General features: G+C 42.9%; 1 protein-coding gene across 1 annotated transcript; it reads right to left on the reverse strand.

Annotated features, from left to right (window-relative positions):
* Positions 1-7,142: 7,142 nt before the first annotated feature.
* LOC140717326 (pepsin A-like) lies at positions 7,143-14,142 on the reverse strand. Its single transcript, XM_073030800.1, has 9 exons — positions 14,015-14,142; positions 13,749-13,911; positions 13,061-13,178; positions 12,250-12,368; positions 11,215-11,414; positions 10,393-10,512; positions 9,393-9,537; positions 7,723-7,821; positions 7,143-7,578 (listed from the first exon to the last, which is right to left on the reverse strand). Exons 1-9 carry the CDS (start codon positions 14,068-14,070, stop codon positions 7,432-7,434), a joined length of 1,167 nt encoding a protein of 388 aa, XP_072886901.1. The 5' UTR covers positions 14,071-14,142; the 3' UTR covers positions 7,143-7,431.
* Positions 14,143-17,060: the final 2,918 nt, after the last annotated feature.

Below are 17,060 nucleotides of genomic sequence, written 5' to 3' on the forward strand. Positions count from 1 at the left end.
TATCTCATTCCCTAACAGGAGATCCAACACTGCCCCTCCTCTAGTTGGTACCTCTATGTATTGCTGCAAAAAACTATCCTGCACACATTTTACAAACTCCAAACCATCCATCCCTTTTACTGTATGGGCTTCCCAGTCTATGTGTGGAAAATTAAAATCTCCCACAATCACAACCCTGTGCTTACTACAAATATCTGCTATCTCCTTGCCAATTTGCTCCTCCAATTCTCGCTCCCCATTAGGTGGTCTATAATACACCCCTATAAGTGATACTATACCATTCACATTCCTCAATTCCACCCAAATAATTTCCCTAGACGAGCCCTCTAATCTATCCTGCCAGAGCACCGCTGTAATATTTTCTCTGACAAGCAATGCAACACCTCCCCCTCTTGTCCCTCCGATTCTATCATACTTGAAGTAACGAAATCCAGGAATATGTAGTTGCCAATCTCACACCCCCTGCAACCATGTTTCACTAATAGCTACAACATCGTATTTCCAGGTATCAATCCATGCTCTAAGCTCATCCACCTTTCTTACAATGCTCCTAGCATTAAAATAAATGTATTTAAGAAATTCTCCACCTCTTCCTCTCTGTTTATCTCTAACGGTGCAAACAACTTTACTATCTTCTTTTTCTTCCTTCTCCCATACATCTGTTCCTACACTCGGGTTCCCCTCCCCACTCGTATCTAGTTTAAATCCACTGGAGCCTCTCTAGCAAACCTACCTGCAAGAATATTTTTCACCCTCCAGTTCAGATGTGAACCATCCCGCCGGAACAGGTCCCACCTTCCCTGGAAAACTGCCCAATTATCTATAAATCTGAAGCCCTCGTGGCACAATTAGAGATTGGTTGGTGTGACACTGTGGGCATCACTGAGTCGTGGCTGAAGGAAGGACATAGTTGGGAGCTTAACATCAAAGGATATACTTTGTATCATAAGGACAGGCAGGAGGGTATTGGTGGTGGTCTGGCTATATTGGTAAGAGATGGAATTACATCTTTAGAAGGAGGTGACATAGGGTCTGAGAATGTTGAATCTTTGTGGGTGGAGTTAAGAAAACGCCAAGGTAAAAAAAAATTATGGGATTCATTTAGGCCTCCTAAAAGTAGCCGATATGTGGGGTTGTATTGTGGGTAGACTCAGAATACAATTAGAGGATTGCTGGACAGCATGAAGTGCCAAAAGAGGCTGTTCCTCATTATATCTCAATAAAATAAAAAATGAAGTTAGGACAACAAAAGAATACAGAATGAAGTGTTACAGTTAGAGAGAAAGAGCAATACAGGTGGACAATAAGGGGTAAGATCAAAACGAGGTAGATTGTGAGCCCAAGAATCCATCTTATTTTGCTAGGGATCCATTCAATAGTCTTCAAACAGCAGGGAAAAGCCGTCCTTGAGCCTGGTGGTACAGAATTTCAGGGTTTTGTAGATTCTGGCCTATGAGACAGGAGGGAAGAGACATTGTCTGAGGTGGATAGGTCTTTGATTACTCTGGCTGCCTCACCTGGAACGACAGTCTGGGGCCCTGAATGGTGGTGAGGGAGGAAGTGTAAGGGCAGGTGTAGCACTTGTTCCGCTTACAAGGATAAGTGCCAGGAGGGAGATCACGTCCCATTCCCCTTCTGATATGTCTATCCATGGCCTCCTCTATTGTCAAAATGAATCCAAACTCAGGTTGGAGGAACAACACCTTATATACCGGCTGGGTAGCCTCCATCCTGATGGCATGAACATTGACTTCTCTAACATCCGTTAATGTCCCTCCTCCCTTTCTTACCCCATCCCTGACATATTTAGCTGTTTGCCTGTTCTCCATCTCCCTCTGGTGCTTCCCCCCACCTTTCTTTCTCCCTAGGCCTCCTATCCCATGATCCTTTCCCTTCTCCAGCTCTGTATCACTTTCGCCAATCACCTTTCCAGTTCTTAGCTTCATCCCACCCCCTCCGGTCTTCTCCTATCATTTCGCATTTCCCCCTCCCCCCATTACTTTCAAATCTCTTAGCATCTCTCTGTTCAGTTAGTCCTGACGAAGGGTCTCGGCCCGAAACGTCGACAGTGTTTCTCCTTATAGATGCTGCCTGGCCTGCTGTGTTCCACCAGCATTTTGTGTGTGTTGTTTGAATTTCCAGCATCTGCAGATTTCCTCATGTTTGCTCTACCTATAACCTCTTGCTTTTGTCTCTACATGGGCATCTGCCATTTCTCCTCACCTGAGTGGGGTCTTTTCCAGCACTCACCATGATATCAGGACCCCATAATCAATGGGCCCCTCAGATGTTAAAGAGCGGCTTGGACATCAGTCACCTGGAGGCGATGGTGACTTCTTTACTGAGTTTATCATTTCCACAATGAGAATCAAAGCTTGAAAATGGAAAACTACAGTGGGAACATGGAAGTTTTGTAAACGCAGAGGTGGGCATCATGAAGAGTGGTGACAGGAGATGATTAGTTCTGATTTGGTGGCTTCACCTTGCACTGTGTATTGGTCCAATTACTGCAGAGTTTCAATCTCCGGGGACTGTATAACCAGAGAACATTCGGTGGGACTTGGATGTGGTACTTTGAGGCCTCACAGACAGGATTGAGTAGGAGGTGTGTTGCAGTGGGAGGGGCCTGTGAATGCACAGGTAAGTGTTTTTATACTTGCTCTGTTCGCTCCGCTAAACAGAGTTTGTAGTTCCAGAGGCTTTTATTCACACGCGCACGCACACACACACACACGCGCACGCACACACACACACACGCGCACATGCACACACACACACACACACACACACACATACAAACAATTGTGAGTAAGAGGACGGAGAGGAAATGGAGTGGCAGGTGGATTGATGTGAGAAGAACAAGCTAAGTCAAAACATGGAGAAGAACAAGGAAATCATTGCGGACATCAGGACAACTGCTGTTCAGGAGGATTTAAACTAATGTGGCGGGGGATGGGAACAAGTGCAGAGAGACAGAGGGGTGTAAAATGAGGGTAGAAGCAAAAACTAGTAAGGTGAAAAATAAAAGTGGCAGGCAGCAAATCCAGGGCAAAAAGCAAAAAGAGCCACTTTTCAACACAATTGTATAAGGGCTAAGAGTGTTGTAAAAACAAGCCTGAAGGCTTTGTGTGTCAATGCGAGGAGCATTCGTAACAAGGTGGATGTATCGAATGTGCAGATAGTTATTACTGAATATGATATAGTTGGGATCACAGAGACATGGCTCCAGGGTGACCAAGGATGGGAGCTCAACATCCAGGGATATTCAACATTCAGGAGGGATGGACAGGAAAGAAAAGGAGGTGGGGTATCATTGCTGGTTAGGGAGGAGATTAACACAATGGAAAGGAAAGACATTAGCCTGGAGGATGGGTAATCGATATGGGTAGAGCTGCATAACATTAAGCAGCAGAAAATGCTGGTGGGAGTATTGTACAGGCCACCTAACAGTAGTAGTGAGGTTGGGGATGGCATTAAACATGAAATTAGAAATGCGTGCAATAAAGGAACAGCAGTTATAACGGGTGACTTCAATCTACATATAGATTGGGTGAACCAAATTGGTAAGGGTGCTGAGGAAGAGGATTTCTTGGAATGTATGCGGGATGGTTTTCTGAACCAACATGTCGAGGAACCAACTAGAGAGCAGGTCATTCTAGATTGGGTATTGAGCAATGAGGAAGAGGATTTCTTGGAATGTATGCGGGATGGTTTTCTGAACCAACATGTCGAGGAACCAACTAGAGAGCAGGTCATTCTAGATTGGGTATTGAGCAATGAGGAAGGGTTAGTGTGCAATCTTGTCGTGCGAGGCCCCTTGGGTAAGAGTGACCATAATATGGTGGATTTCTTCATTAAGATGGAGAGTGACATAGTTAATTCAGAAACAAAGGTTCTGAACTTAAAGAAGGGTAACTTTGAAGGTATGAGACGTGAATTAGCTAAGATAGACTGGCAAATGATACTTAAAGGGTTGACGGTGGATATGCAATGGCAAGCATTTAAAGGTTGCATGGATGAACTACAACATTTGATCATCCCAGTTTGGCAAAAGAATAAACCAGGGAAGGTAGTATACCCGTGGCTGACAAGGGAAATTAGCGATAGTATCAAATCCAAAGAAGAAACATATAAATTAGCAAAAAAAAGCGGCACACCTGAGGACTGGGAGAAATTCAGAGACCAGCAAAGGAGGACACAGGGCTTAATTAGGAAAGGGGAAAAAGATTATGAGAGAAAGCTGGCAGGGAACATAAAAACTGACTGTAAAAGCTTTTATAGATATGTGAAAAGAAAAAGATTGGTCAAGACAAATGTAGGTCCTTTACAGTCAGAAACAGGTGAATTGATCATAGGGAACAAAGACATGGCAGACCAATTGAATAAGTACTTTGGTTCTGTCTTCACTAAGGAGGACATAAATAATCTTCCGGAAATAGTAAGGGACCGAGGGTCTAGTGAGATGGAGGAACTGAGGGAAATACATGTTAGTAGGGAAGTGGTGTTAGGTAAATTGAAAGGATTAAAGGCAGATAAATCCCCAGGGCCAGATGGTCTGCATCCCAGAGTGCTTAAGGAAGTAGCCCAAGAAATAATGGATGCATTAGTGATAATTTTTCAAAACTCCTTAGATTCTGGATTAGTTCCTGAGGATTGGAGGGTGGCTAATGTAACCCCACTTTTTAAAAAAGGAGGGAGACAGAAACCGGGGAATTATACACCGGTTAGTCTGACATCGGTGGTGGGGAAAATGCTAGAGTCGCTTATCAAAGATGTGATGACAGCACATTTGGAAAGAGGTGAAATCATCGGACAAAGTCAGCATGAATTTGTGAAAGGAAAATCATGTCTGACGAATCTTATAGAATTTTTTGAAGATGTAACTAGTAGAGTGGATAGGGGGGAGCCAGTGGATGTGGTATACTTAGATTTTCAAAAGGCTTTTGACAAGGTCCCACACAGGAGATTAGTGTGCAAACTTAAAGCACACGGTATTGGCGGTATGGTATTGATGCGGATAGAGAATTGGTTGGCAGACAGGAAGCAAAGAGTGGGAGTAAATGGGACCTTTTCAGAATGGCAGGCAGTGACTAGTGGGGTACCGCAAGGCTCAGTGCTGGGACCCCAGTTGTTTACAATATATATTAATGATTTAGACGAGGGAATTAAATGCAACATCTCCAAGTTTGTGGATGACATGAAGCTGGACGGCGGTGTTAGCTGTGAGGAGGATGCTAAGAGGATGCAGTGTGACTTGGATAGGTTAGGTGAGTGGGCAATTTCATGGCAGATGCAATTTCATGTGGATAAATGTGAGGTTATCCACTTTGGTTACAAGAACAGGAAAACAGATTATTATCTGAATGGTGGCCGATTAGGAAAAGGGGAGGTGCAACGACACCTGGGTGTCATTGTACACCAGTCATTGAAGGTGGGCATGCAGGTACAGCAGGCGGTGAAAAAGGCAAATGGCAAGTTGGCATTCATAGCAAAAGGATTTGAGTACAGGAGCAGGGAGGTTCTACTGCAGTTGTACAAGGCCTTGGTGAGACCGCACCTAGAATATTCTGTGCACTTTTGGTCCCCTAATCTGAGGAAAGACATTCTTGCCATAGAGGGAGTACAGAGAAGGTTCACCAGATTGATTCCTGGGATGGCAGGACTTTTATATGAAGAAAGACTGGATCGACTAGGCTTATACTCACTGGAATTTAGAAGACTCAGGGGGGATCTTATTGAAACGTATAAAATTCTAAAGGGATTGGACAGGCTAGATGCAGGAAGATTGTTTCCGATGTTGAGGAAGTCCAGAACGAGGGGTCACAGTTTAAGGATAAAGGGGAAGCCTTTTAGGACCGAGATGAGGAAAAACTTCTTCACACAGAGAGTGGTGAATCTGTGGAATTCTCTGCCACAGGAAACAGTTGAGACTGGTTCATTGGCTATATTTAAGAGGAAGTTAGATATGACCCTTGTGGCTAAAGGGATCAGGGGGTATGGAGAGAAAGCAGGTACAGGGTTCTGAGTTGGATGATCAGCCATGATCATACTGAATGGCGGTGCAGGCTTGAAGGGCCGAATGGCCTACTCCTGCACCTACCTTCTAAGTTTCTATCAGGAAAGTGCAGATGGACCATCCCCCTCTGTGAATACATGGCTCCCCTAGGGAGGAGATAATCACGCCATTCATATCAAGGATAACATCACCTGGTCCCTTAATAACATGTCCCTGAAGAAGAATGCACAGCAGAATCTCGATTTCCCAAGGGGATTGAGGGCAGTGATGGTCCGCCACTTCCCCATCTTAAAGGAATTTTATTGGAGCACCATTCAGAGGTCTCCCTACCATCCATCCGATACATTTATCAGAAGCGCTACGTACAAAGGGCCCTTCGTACTATCAAGGATCCCACCCATCATCCAGCACCCTGTTTGACTTTCTACCATCAGGCAAGAAACACCGATGCATTAAAACAAAAATGGTCAGGATGGGAACAATATCTTCCCTCAGGACATTAGCTTTCTGAACTCCCTCATGCATTGCATTCAAAATGTCATTGGTTCATCTGTTCTGTAACTTACAACATTTAGTTTATGCACTTTGCATTGTTTATTTGTGTGTAATCCATCTGTAGATTTCATTCATACTTTCATAAGTTACTGTGTGTAATATGTACTATAGTGCTTTACACCTGTTCAGAGAAACATTGTCTCTCTTCACAGTATACAAGTCCATAGTTAAATGACAATAGAATTGACTTGACTTTAAACACACACACACACACACACACACACACACACACACACACACACACACTCACACACACACACACACACACACACACACACACACACACACACACACACACACACACACACACACACACACACTCATTCAAAGAAAAAGGAACTGGAATTCTTGTAATATGCATCTCATGATTAAAGTTTATTCAACATTTTTAAGAACTATTTATAGATATATCCCACAGGATAGAACAATAGGCTGTGTGATGTTCAGCTCACGTTTACATCGAACCAGATTTCACTCCATGAGAATGGTTCAGGAGTGAAGCACTGGAAACCACAGCTGAAGAGGGAAATCAGGAAAGAAGAGAGGAAAGGTGCTAGGCAATCTGAGAAGAGATTACATAATTACATGATCTCAATATTTGCATATCCAGTCCAGACCCAAAATTCATAGATTGGTCCTTTAAAATCCCATCCTGGCCAGGCACTTATTTCAGTTACCCCTCTTTTTGCATTTTCCTTTAAGTAAAAACCCAGCATTCAATACGGTGGCTTCACCTTCAGGATTCTGAAAGTGACACCCTGATCTTTGATACTGTATGGTCAGATGACAAATGAGATGGCTTAAGTCAACCTGCAAATTTGAACTGGGATGGACCTTCAATGGGAATATTGAGGGGCAAGTTAGATGGCCTTAGCCAATCCCACTCGGTTGTTTCCTCTGTCGAAGATGGAATAATATTCTCTAATGAAGACATCTCCCAAAATCCAGAGGTTTCCACCAGTGCCGCTAAATCCACTGTCGCAGTTGACCGTGTTATAGTAACTGGTCTGGAAGGAAATGGAGAGCAATTAACACCAGGTCAATTGTCCACTCAATAAATGATCATTATAACATGTGTCATTAAACTGTGCAAGGTTAATGAATGCATCCCTTGAAATTCTCATCCCCCATATGTTTGATGAATCACGTACCTTCAGTGTGTAGGCTGAGGCAGGAAGAGTGAAGTCATATCCATTGATGGTGAAGACCACATCAGGCATATTGCCAATATTGTTGCAATTTATGGTGTACTGTGAAAGAAGAGCAACAATATTTAGACCATCAGACATAGGAGCAGAACTGAGCCATTCAACCCATCCAGTCTTCTCTGCCTTTTCATCATAGCTGACTTACATTCCCTCTCAACCCCATTTGTCTGCCTTCCCCTTAATCAAGAAACTGTCTACACTGCTTTAAATATATTCACTGACATGGCCTCCACAGCCAACTTTGCCAACAACTTCCACTGATACACCACCCTCTGGCTAAAGAAATGCCTCTTCATAACAGTTCTAACAGGATATCCTTCTATTCTGAGGCTGTGTTCTCTGGTCCTAGACTCCCTCACTATTGAAAACATCCTCGCCACACTTCTTTTTAAATTTAGTGCATTGGGTGTTCATTCTGTGGCCTCACCTCCACCAGAGAAACCAGAGGCAGATAGGGTAGCCACTTTGCATAGCACCTTAATTCAAACCACAAGGATGACCCTAACTTCCAAGAAAGTTGTTATTTTAAATTTCCATCCCATTCCTACTCTGACTTTGTTTTCTCTGATCTTACATTAGTAAGACCACATCATCTAATAATTAGGTTTGTTACAGTCCTCAGAAATCATTGGTGAAATCAGTCATTTCTGATCGACAGACTTTCCAAAACTGGCCACTTCTGATGTAAAGTCGTCAACGTGTATCACTATTTTAATTCTCCCTCACTATAAATGCTGGAAGAACTCAACTGGTCAGGCAGAGTCTATGCAGAGGAATGAACAGTTGATGTTTCAGGCAAAGACCCTTCATCAGGATTTTCAGCATCTAAAGACTCTCTTTTCTTTATTTCTCTCTCCACAGATGCTGCCTGACCCAATGTGTATTTCCATGCTTTAATGCTTTTACAACTAATAGAGAAAGGTTGAATGTACAATGATGATAAAACACAATCCATGGCCTCCTTCCTCTTCTGTCGCGATGAGGCCACAATCAGTCGGAGGAGCAACAGCTTATATTCCATCTGGATAGCCTCCAACCTGATGGCATGAACACTGATTTCTCACACTTCTGGAAATTGCCACACCCATACACCACTCCTTCACCATTCCTCATTCCTGTTTCCCTCTTTCACCTGATCTCCTTACCTGCCCATCATCACCCTTTCCTGTTCTTCCCCTTTACCTTCTTCCATGGTTTTCTGTCCTCTTCTATCAGATTCCCCCTTCTCCGGCCCTTTATCTCTTTCTCCAATCAACTTCCCATCTCTTTATTTCACCCCTCTCCCACCAATTTCACCTATCACCTTGTCCCTCTTCCGTCCCTCTCCCCCACCTTCTTACTCTAACTTCTCTTTCTTTCCAGGCCTGATGAAGCCACTCGGTATGAAACATTGACTGTTTATTCTTTTCTGTAGAAACTGCCTGGCCTGCTGAGTTCATCCAGCGATTCGTGGTTGTTACATTGTGAATGGAGATGGTAATCCTAGCCATTTCTCACTGAGCACATTCTTTGCACAATCACTGCTGCTGGCATTTCATTAACTCAATGTGCTGTCTGTATACTGAATTTACAGCTGCCATCTGAGCACAGACCACTGGACAATCAGCCCCTACCTGGCCATAATAATTTGGAGTTGCTCCAATGCTTTGCTGAATATTGCCGATGTAATTTCCGCCAACAGCGACAAGAGAAGTTCCAGTATCAACGATGCCAGGGCAACCTTGAGAGCAAGCCACAATCTGGCCGTTGACTGTCACTCTGAGGGAGAAACATCATAGTGTTAGCCAAAAATGCTGATTTGGATTTATTGCCAAAATCAGAGTCAAATTAAACTTATTATCAAAGTACGTATATGTCACCCTGTACTGTACTACCCTGAGATTCAATGACAGACAAATAAAGAAACACAATAGATATTATGAAAGCTATCAATAAGCAAAGACTGACAAACAACCAATGTGCAAAAATGACAAATTGTGCCAATTAAAATAACTAAAACTGAGAATATGAGTTTAGGAGTTCTTGAAGTTGCGTGTATAGGTTGTCGAAGCAGTTCAGAATTGAGTCCGAAATTCAAGAAAATAATTTGGAAAATCTCGTCATCAAGCTGAAGTATTCGTTATATCTAGTTCGATTGTACTTGGACTATTGTGTTTAGTTCTCATTGCCTCATTATAGGAAAGATGAGGAAGTTTTAGAAAGTGTGCAGAGGAGATTTACCAGGATGTTGCCTGGATTATAGAGCATATCTCATGAGGTAGGTTGAGTGAGCTAGGGATTTTCTCTTTGGACCAACGGAGGATGAGAGATGACTTGCGAGATGTAAGGAGAGGAGAAGGGGTGAGAGGGGACCCAGAACAGGTAATGGATAAAGAGAGAAGGGGAATGGGGAAAAATTATCAGAAGTTAGAAAAATCAATGTTCATGCCAGCAGATAGGAGGCTGCCCAGATGGAATATCAGGAGTTGCTCCTCCATCCTCACTGTAGCCTCATCATGACTCTAACAATTGTTTTCTCTATAAATTCTAACTATATAACTGGTTCAACTCACTGAAAGTTAATCATCAACGGCTGATCAGTGAGAGAATACCGCAGATGTAGATACCACTTACCTCTGGATCTCAATTTGCCAATAGGCCTCCTGGGTAACAGGGACCCAGTAGATTGGGCCAGTGTAGCGGCTTGAGTCAATTCCACCAAAAAGGACTTCACTTCCAGATTCACCATTTGTCCTGGAAAACAACGTTAAATAAGAATATCTCAGATTTAAACGCTCAAAAGATGTACAGATTTTGGTTAGTAAGTTGTAGGCACGATGTGTAGACACCAGAAGTGAGGTGGCACTCTCAGGCTGTCCCCAGCACATCCCTGAAACACATCAGCAAGTTTCAATATACATGCAAAAAATAAAGCTAATCTTTAAATCTTTAAAGGAATAATTTCATTAATATTGCAACAAAAACATGCATTTATAGAGTCACACAGCATGGAAAAGGGGCATTTACTCCAACTCATCCATGCTCACCATTTACACCAATCCCACTTGCCCCCGTCTGTTCCATGTCTTCCTAAGCCTTTCCTATCCACATATTCAAGTCACTCGAGACCTTAAATGAGTTGTCCAAGCTGAAGTAACAATAAAACTCTGAAAATGATGGACATCTTTATCTGACTGGAGACCAAAATGTCTTCAACTTCCAGTTCAATTAACGTCATCAGCCCTGACCTGACATGTTGGACTGGACCCAGTAATCTGCTTTTTAAGTTTTCAACATCATCCCTATTTTATATTCTCGATTTAATTCCTAGAATCCCATTGAACTAAAATAAATAACCAGAATCGTCAGAAGAAGAAGTGATGTTGGTACCAACCAAATTAACATGTCACATTACAGATTCTCCGGTAGTGAAGGAAGGAGTTACAAAGTGCTAACCTTGTCAAGTAGACAGAAAAGAGTGGCTGTGAAACCAGATGCTGAGACATTATGTTGTCGAACACTGTAGTGGCTCCTTCTGCCGCAAGTGATGGATAGCCCAAGCCCAAAATACCGTCGAAATTACAGTAGGAGAAGAAACCGCCGGGTTCGGTCTCACTTAATCCAAACTCTTGTCCATTGATCACAAGGTTAGAAAGCTGGTGAGACAGATTTAAAGAGAAATTAATCAGATATTTATCCTGTCAGGCCGCACATGGGCACAGCTCATGGAGCTGCTGCCTCACAATGCCAGTGTCCCAGGTTCAAACCCGTCCTCTGGTATTTCCCGCATGGAGTTTGTAGATCATCCCCTGTGATCAGGTGGGTTCTTTCTGTCTGATCTGATTTTCTCTCATTCCCCAAAGACATGCTGATTGATTGGTTAATTGGTCACTGTAAATTATTCAAGAGCTAGAATCTAGAGGATGTTGAGAAGGACTAAAGGACAATTCATGCTGAACTGATACATGTTCAGCATGGTTTTTGGCCCAAAATATCAACTGTACCCTATTCCCTAGATGCTGCCTGGCCTGCTGAGTTCCCCCAGGATTTTAAGTGTGTAAAATTTTTATTCTCTTATTTTGTATTACTTATTTCTGATTAAAATTAATAAACATATATATATACTTAGAGTAACACAGTTCTGTCTCTCCATATTTATTCATCATGTATTTCGTTGTACTACCTCTGTAAACTGAACAATTTTCATAACATATGTCGGTGATATTAACTCTGATTCTGATTCTGATATGTCGTTAAATTTGTTAACTTTGAGTTTGCTGTACAATAATAGAGAGACAAACTACAGATTACAGTAAATACATACATATATAGTGTGTGTATGTATGTATATATATATATATGAGTGAAATTAAATAAGAATTATTAAATAGTCTTCAATAATATTGAGAATGTTGTATCAGTTTGGATCTCTGAGTTTTGTAGTAGAGGTATCACTGTGGTTTGAGTTATGAGGGTGAAGAGTTCACTTACTCTCAGAGTATCATATCCCAGAAAACCGGTCATACTTCCTGTCCCATACGTGATGGACAGATACTTATTATTCGTGCGGAAGGTTGAGGACTGGGATGGGTTGAATCTGTGGTGCTTCACTGCAAAGAAACATCCATTTCATCAATGAAACAAAAAGTTTCAATATATCACCCTGTGCCAAACAAACCCCGGTCAATAGTTCCCTAAGACTCGTCAAAAGCACACCAAGCATCGCAGGGCTGGCAGACTCCGAGATTTCCCCTTCAGCCAAGTTGCAAACATTCTACCCCTCACCCAACCAGAGCCCCAGTTTCCACCCACATTCCAAAGACATGAGGGAGACAAAGTTGAGGTCACGCTACACTGGGGGCAGAAGCAAGACAACACTTGCAGGCTGTCTGCTGCACGTCCATGGACTGTGTCATTGACGGAAGCAAAACAATTCAACATCTGTTTCAATGGTGCGACATTCATTTAACATATAATGTACACCGAGTCCCAGCAATGTCCTCATAATTCCCTTTCACACGCTTTCAAGCTTAACAACATCTTTCCTGTAGAGAGATGATCAAACCTGTACACAATATTCCAGCTGTGGCCTCAGCAACATCTGATCTTCTATACCCAATACCCTGACTGATGAAGGCCAGAATGCCAAAACCCTTCTTCACCACAATGTCTACCTGTGACACCACATTCAGGGATACATGTACTTGTATCTCTAGGTCCCTCTATTCTCTAACACTCCAGAGGGCCCTACCTCAGTGTCAGAACTGGTAAATATGTTAATATCATTGTTATATTTTCTTACCGCATGGTGTCTGGCTGCAGTAGACTGATGGGACCCAGAGGTTGGATGAGCCAGTATCAAAGACGACAGTGAAGCTCTGTGGGGGGTTACCGATGCTGATGGCTCCGTAGTATGACAGCTGTCAGCAAAAACAAGATGTCCTTGGTTACTCAGATTAAGTGTGATTGCCTTCATAAAGACTGGAGAGGAAAGGGGAAGAAGACAGAAGTAAGAGAGGCTGGAGTGCAAACTAGCAGCTGATACGTACGTCCAGGTAAGAGGGAAGAACTGTGGGTGGGAGTATGAGCGGGATGAAATAAGAAGCTGGGAGGTGATAGGTGGAATTTTACTAATCGGAAACCAATTCACCGTGTTACCAATTTTCCACTTCTTATCATACCAACTCTTTTCCCAGCAGGAACCAGAATAGGGTTCCTCTTGTGCCCACCCCCCACCTGACTAGCTTCCACATTCAATGGATCATACCCCATCATTTCTATCAGACTCTACAGGATTCCACCACTGGACTCATCTCCCCACCACTGCTCCCCCATCAGCATTCTGAAGGGACTATTCCTTCTGCACCTCCCTGTTCTCTTCAAATAGGAACTCGCTCTAAAAACAATAGAAATGTTACACCATTTTCATTAAGAAGGTCAAGAGTTCCTTCACCCCACATTTCAGATCATAGCAGTCAAGGATTACTTACATCCATGTAGTTGGTCATAGGCTCCTCTGATGCCAAAGTTTCAATGGAACAAGCACCTTTGAACTTTGTGCAGGGATCGTATGGATGTTTCTTGAGGAAATCTTCCAACAATCCCTTCTCCCGAAGAACATCTCGGGCAGATTTTCCTTTACGTAAAGGAACTCTGTAAAGTGGGAAATAAGTTAAGAATGTCAGCATCTGTTATTGTTCCTTGGGGAGAAAAATTAATTGCCAAAACCGTTAAGATTTGGTTAAAATGATCCTACCTGAAGACGGCATCAGAGAGCTGGATGCATACAAAGGCAAGGAGTAACCACTTCATGTTGAATCGATTGGATTCCTTTCAGAATCTGACATCGGGCTTCTGAGCCCTAATATTTATACTCAAGGAATCATTGTCACATGGACACAGATGCAATCATTCCACATGAGAAGTAAATATAATTGTCCTCGTGATCAGTTTATCTTTGATAAAACACATTCTATTCAGGACACCCTTCAATATAGAAGTTGATTTATAATAAAGTATGTTAAGTGCTGTGGAATTAAAGTCTTATCACAGATAACACAATCAGAAATTAGATTAAGAACTGTTTTATCAAATGACTGAGACCTAAACAGTCCTTCCAGGTGAGGTAGTTCCAGGTGACGTAGCCCTTTACTTGTGAATCCACCACAGTCATTTATTCTATCTGGTTTTCCCATTGAGGCCTCCTCTACATCAGTGAGACCTGACAAAGAATGGAGGATGGCGTCATTGACTGGCTATGATGTCTATGTCTCTCATAATTTTGTGACATCCAACTAAGTTCAAAGACCAGAGTAAATTTAAACATTGACTGTTTATTCACTTCCACAGATGCTGCCTGACCTGCTGAGTTCCTCCAGCACTTTATGTGTGTTGCTTTGGATTTCCAGCATCTGCAGACTTTCTCATATGCAGGGAAATCTGTCATTTGTGTCAAGTCAAATCAGCGAGGATTGTGCAATGCAGCCTGAAAGTATCGCTACACTTCTGGTGCCAATATAGCATGCCCACAACTTACTGACCCTAGGCAAAAGTCTTTGGAATGTGGGAGGAAACCAGAGCACTGGGAAGAAATCCACATGGTCACAGGGAGAATGTACAAACTCCTTACACACAACATGGGAAATCGATCCCTAATTTACAGTTAGCTTTGTAAAGCGTTGCACCAACCTCTGCGTTACTGTGCTGCCTGACATGTGTTTTTGCCACATTGACCTTCATAAATCAGATAACTGGGCTGTTGTCTTGAAGTTGTCTAAGACGTGGGTCAGGCCAAATTTGGAGTATTGTGTGCAGTTCTGGTCACCTATCTACTGGAAAGGTATCAGGCAGATTGAAAGAGGACGGAGAAAATTTACAAGGGTATTGCTAGGACTTGAGGAACTGAGGAACAGGGAAAGGTTGCATCGACCTGGACTTCATCCCTGCAGCGAAGGAGAACGTGAGGGAATTCGATAGCTGTGTACAAAATGTTAATGGGAATGGATATTGTCAATGGAAGCAGGCATTTTTTGTTGAGGTTGGATAAGACAGGAAGTACAGGAAATAGGTTAAGGGTGAAAGGTAAAATATTTAAGGAAAATTTGAGAAGGGACCATCATGACTCAGAAGATGGTGAGAGTGTGGAATGAGCTGTCAGTGGAAGTGGAGGACTCGAGTTTGATTGCAACATTTAAGAGAAGTTTGGATAAGTACATGAATGGGGAGGATCATGGTCCAGATGAGGATAGCCCAAGGATACGGCCTGGAAGACGAGCGTGCTTACACGGTTCCGGGATTTCATGTCTCCGGGGACATGCTGATTCCAGGCCGGTGCCGCAAACTGAAGCATCGCGGGAGAACACGGAACATCGGGAGCAGCGGGTTGGCTGCCAGGGGTCGTGTGCTCGGGGAGCTGCACCTTCTTGGTGCCAAATCTCCGGGCGCAGAGCTCGGAAAAAGCAAAGCAACCGACTTGTAACATCGTAAATCAGTGAGTTGTTTGTTATGCCTCCTGTCTCGATGTGAAACAGGACACCCCTTTTTCCCTTATTAGGGAGCGAGAGAGCCTGTGGTATGTCAAATTACTGGGTGAACGAGTACTCTTTGGGGTACTGCAAGTCTGTGTCATTGATTCTTTGCTGCACGACTGATTGATCAGTGAAGGGTGTTGATGCATCTTTGCTGGTGGGTGGAGGGTGGAAGTTGCCTTGCAGCTGGTTGTGCATGGGAGGGGGAGTTGGGGGGGCTTTGGGGCTCTAATGTTTTAACTGTCATTCATTCCTTGGGGAACTCCTTTGTTTTTGTGGATGTCTGGGAAGAAAATGAATTTCAGGATGTATATTGTATGCCTTTCTCTGACAGTAAAAGCACTTATTGAAACTTATTTTATTCTTCTGAAATTCTCTGACTCCAAACCCTTCCTATTGTTGTACATTGCTAAATATTTTTAATTCTCCCTACCTCCACCTCTACTTCTAGCAGCTCATTCCATATACCCACCACATTACATGGGGGAAAACATTGCCCCTCAGGTCCCCTTTAAATCTTTCCCATCTCACCTTAAACCTCTACCTTTTATTTCTAGACCATGAAAAGGACTGTGACTATTCACGTTATGTACAACAGCTCGTGATTTTATAAACCTCCAGAAGGTCACCCCTCAGTCTCCTTCACTCCAGGGAAAACAGACACAGCCTATCCAGTCTCTTGAAACCAAGAAAGAAAAGAATGGTAGCTCGATCTACAACCCCTAAATATCTACCTCCCGCACAAAGAAATGGACAAAATGGAACAGGCATATCAATCTCCAAATCCTCCTCTCCACACACAACGAATGTGAAAAATCGGGCAAAAAACATTGAATATAAAATACTATAAGACTAAAAAAAAAATCTATAGTCCAAGTCCAAATCCAAAATGCAGAAAACCTGGGTTTTCCCACTCTGACACCAGTGTTCAAAAGGTAGTATCCCTTCTCTGACAGCAGAGCAATCCCACCAGCGATCAAAATTCTGGCAGCAGGTGTTCACCTGCCGCATTCGCTTGATATTTCAACGTCTCTACTTGTTTTAATCAGTGAACAATGGAAACTTTAATCCACAAAATGGAGTCGAGCATCGACTTGAGGGCCATCCTGCAGACGTATCCTCATGATCCTGCCAGCGACCACAGAGCACCAGAACACCCTGACGATTTCCAAAATGGAAACCACAGGCCCAAACATCTCAGAATCATATTCAAGACAAAAAAAAACAAACAGAAAAGAAGCAAAATATATGGTTTCATAATCTATCCAGAGTCAC

The sequence above is a fragment of the Hemitrygon akajei genome, chromosome 27 (genome assembly GCF_048418815.1).
Source record: "Hemitrygon akajei chromosome 27, sHemAka1.3, whole genome shotgun sequence".
Lineage (NCBI taxonomy): Eukaryota > Metazoa > Chordata > Chondrichthyes > Myliobatiformes > Dasyatidae > Hemitrygon > Hemitrygon akajei.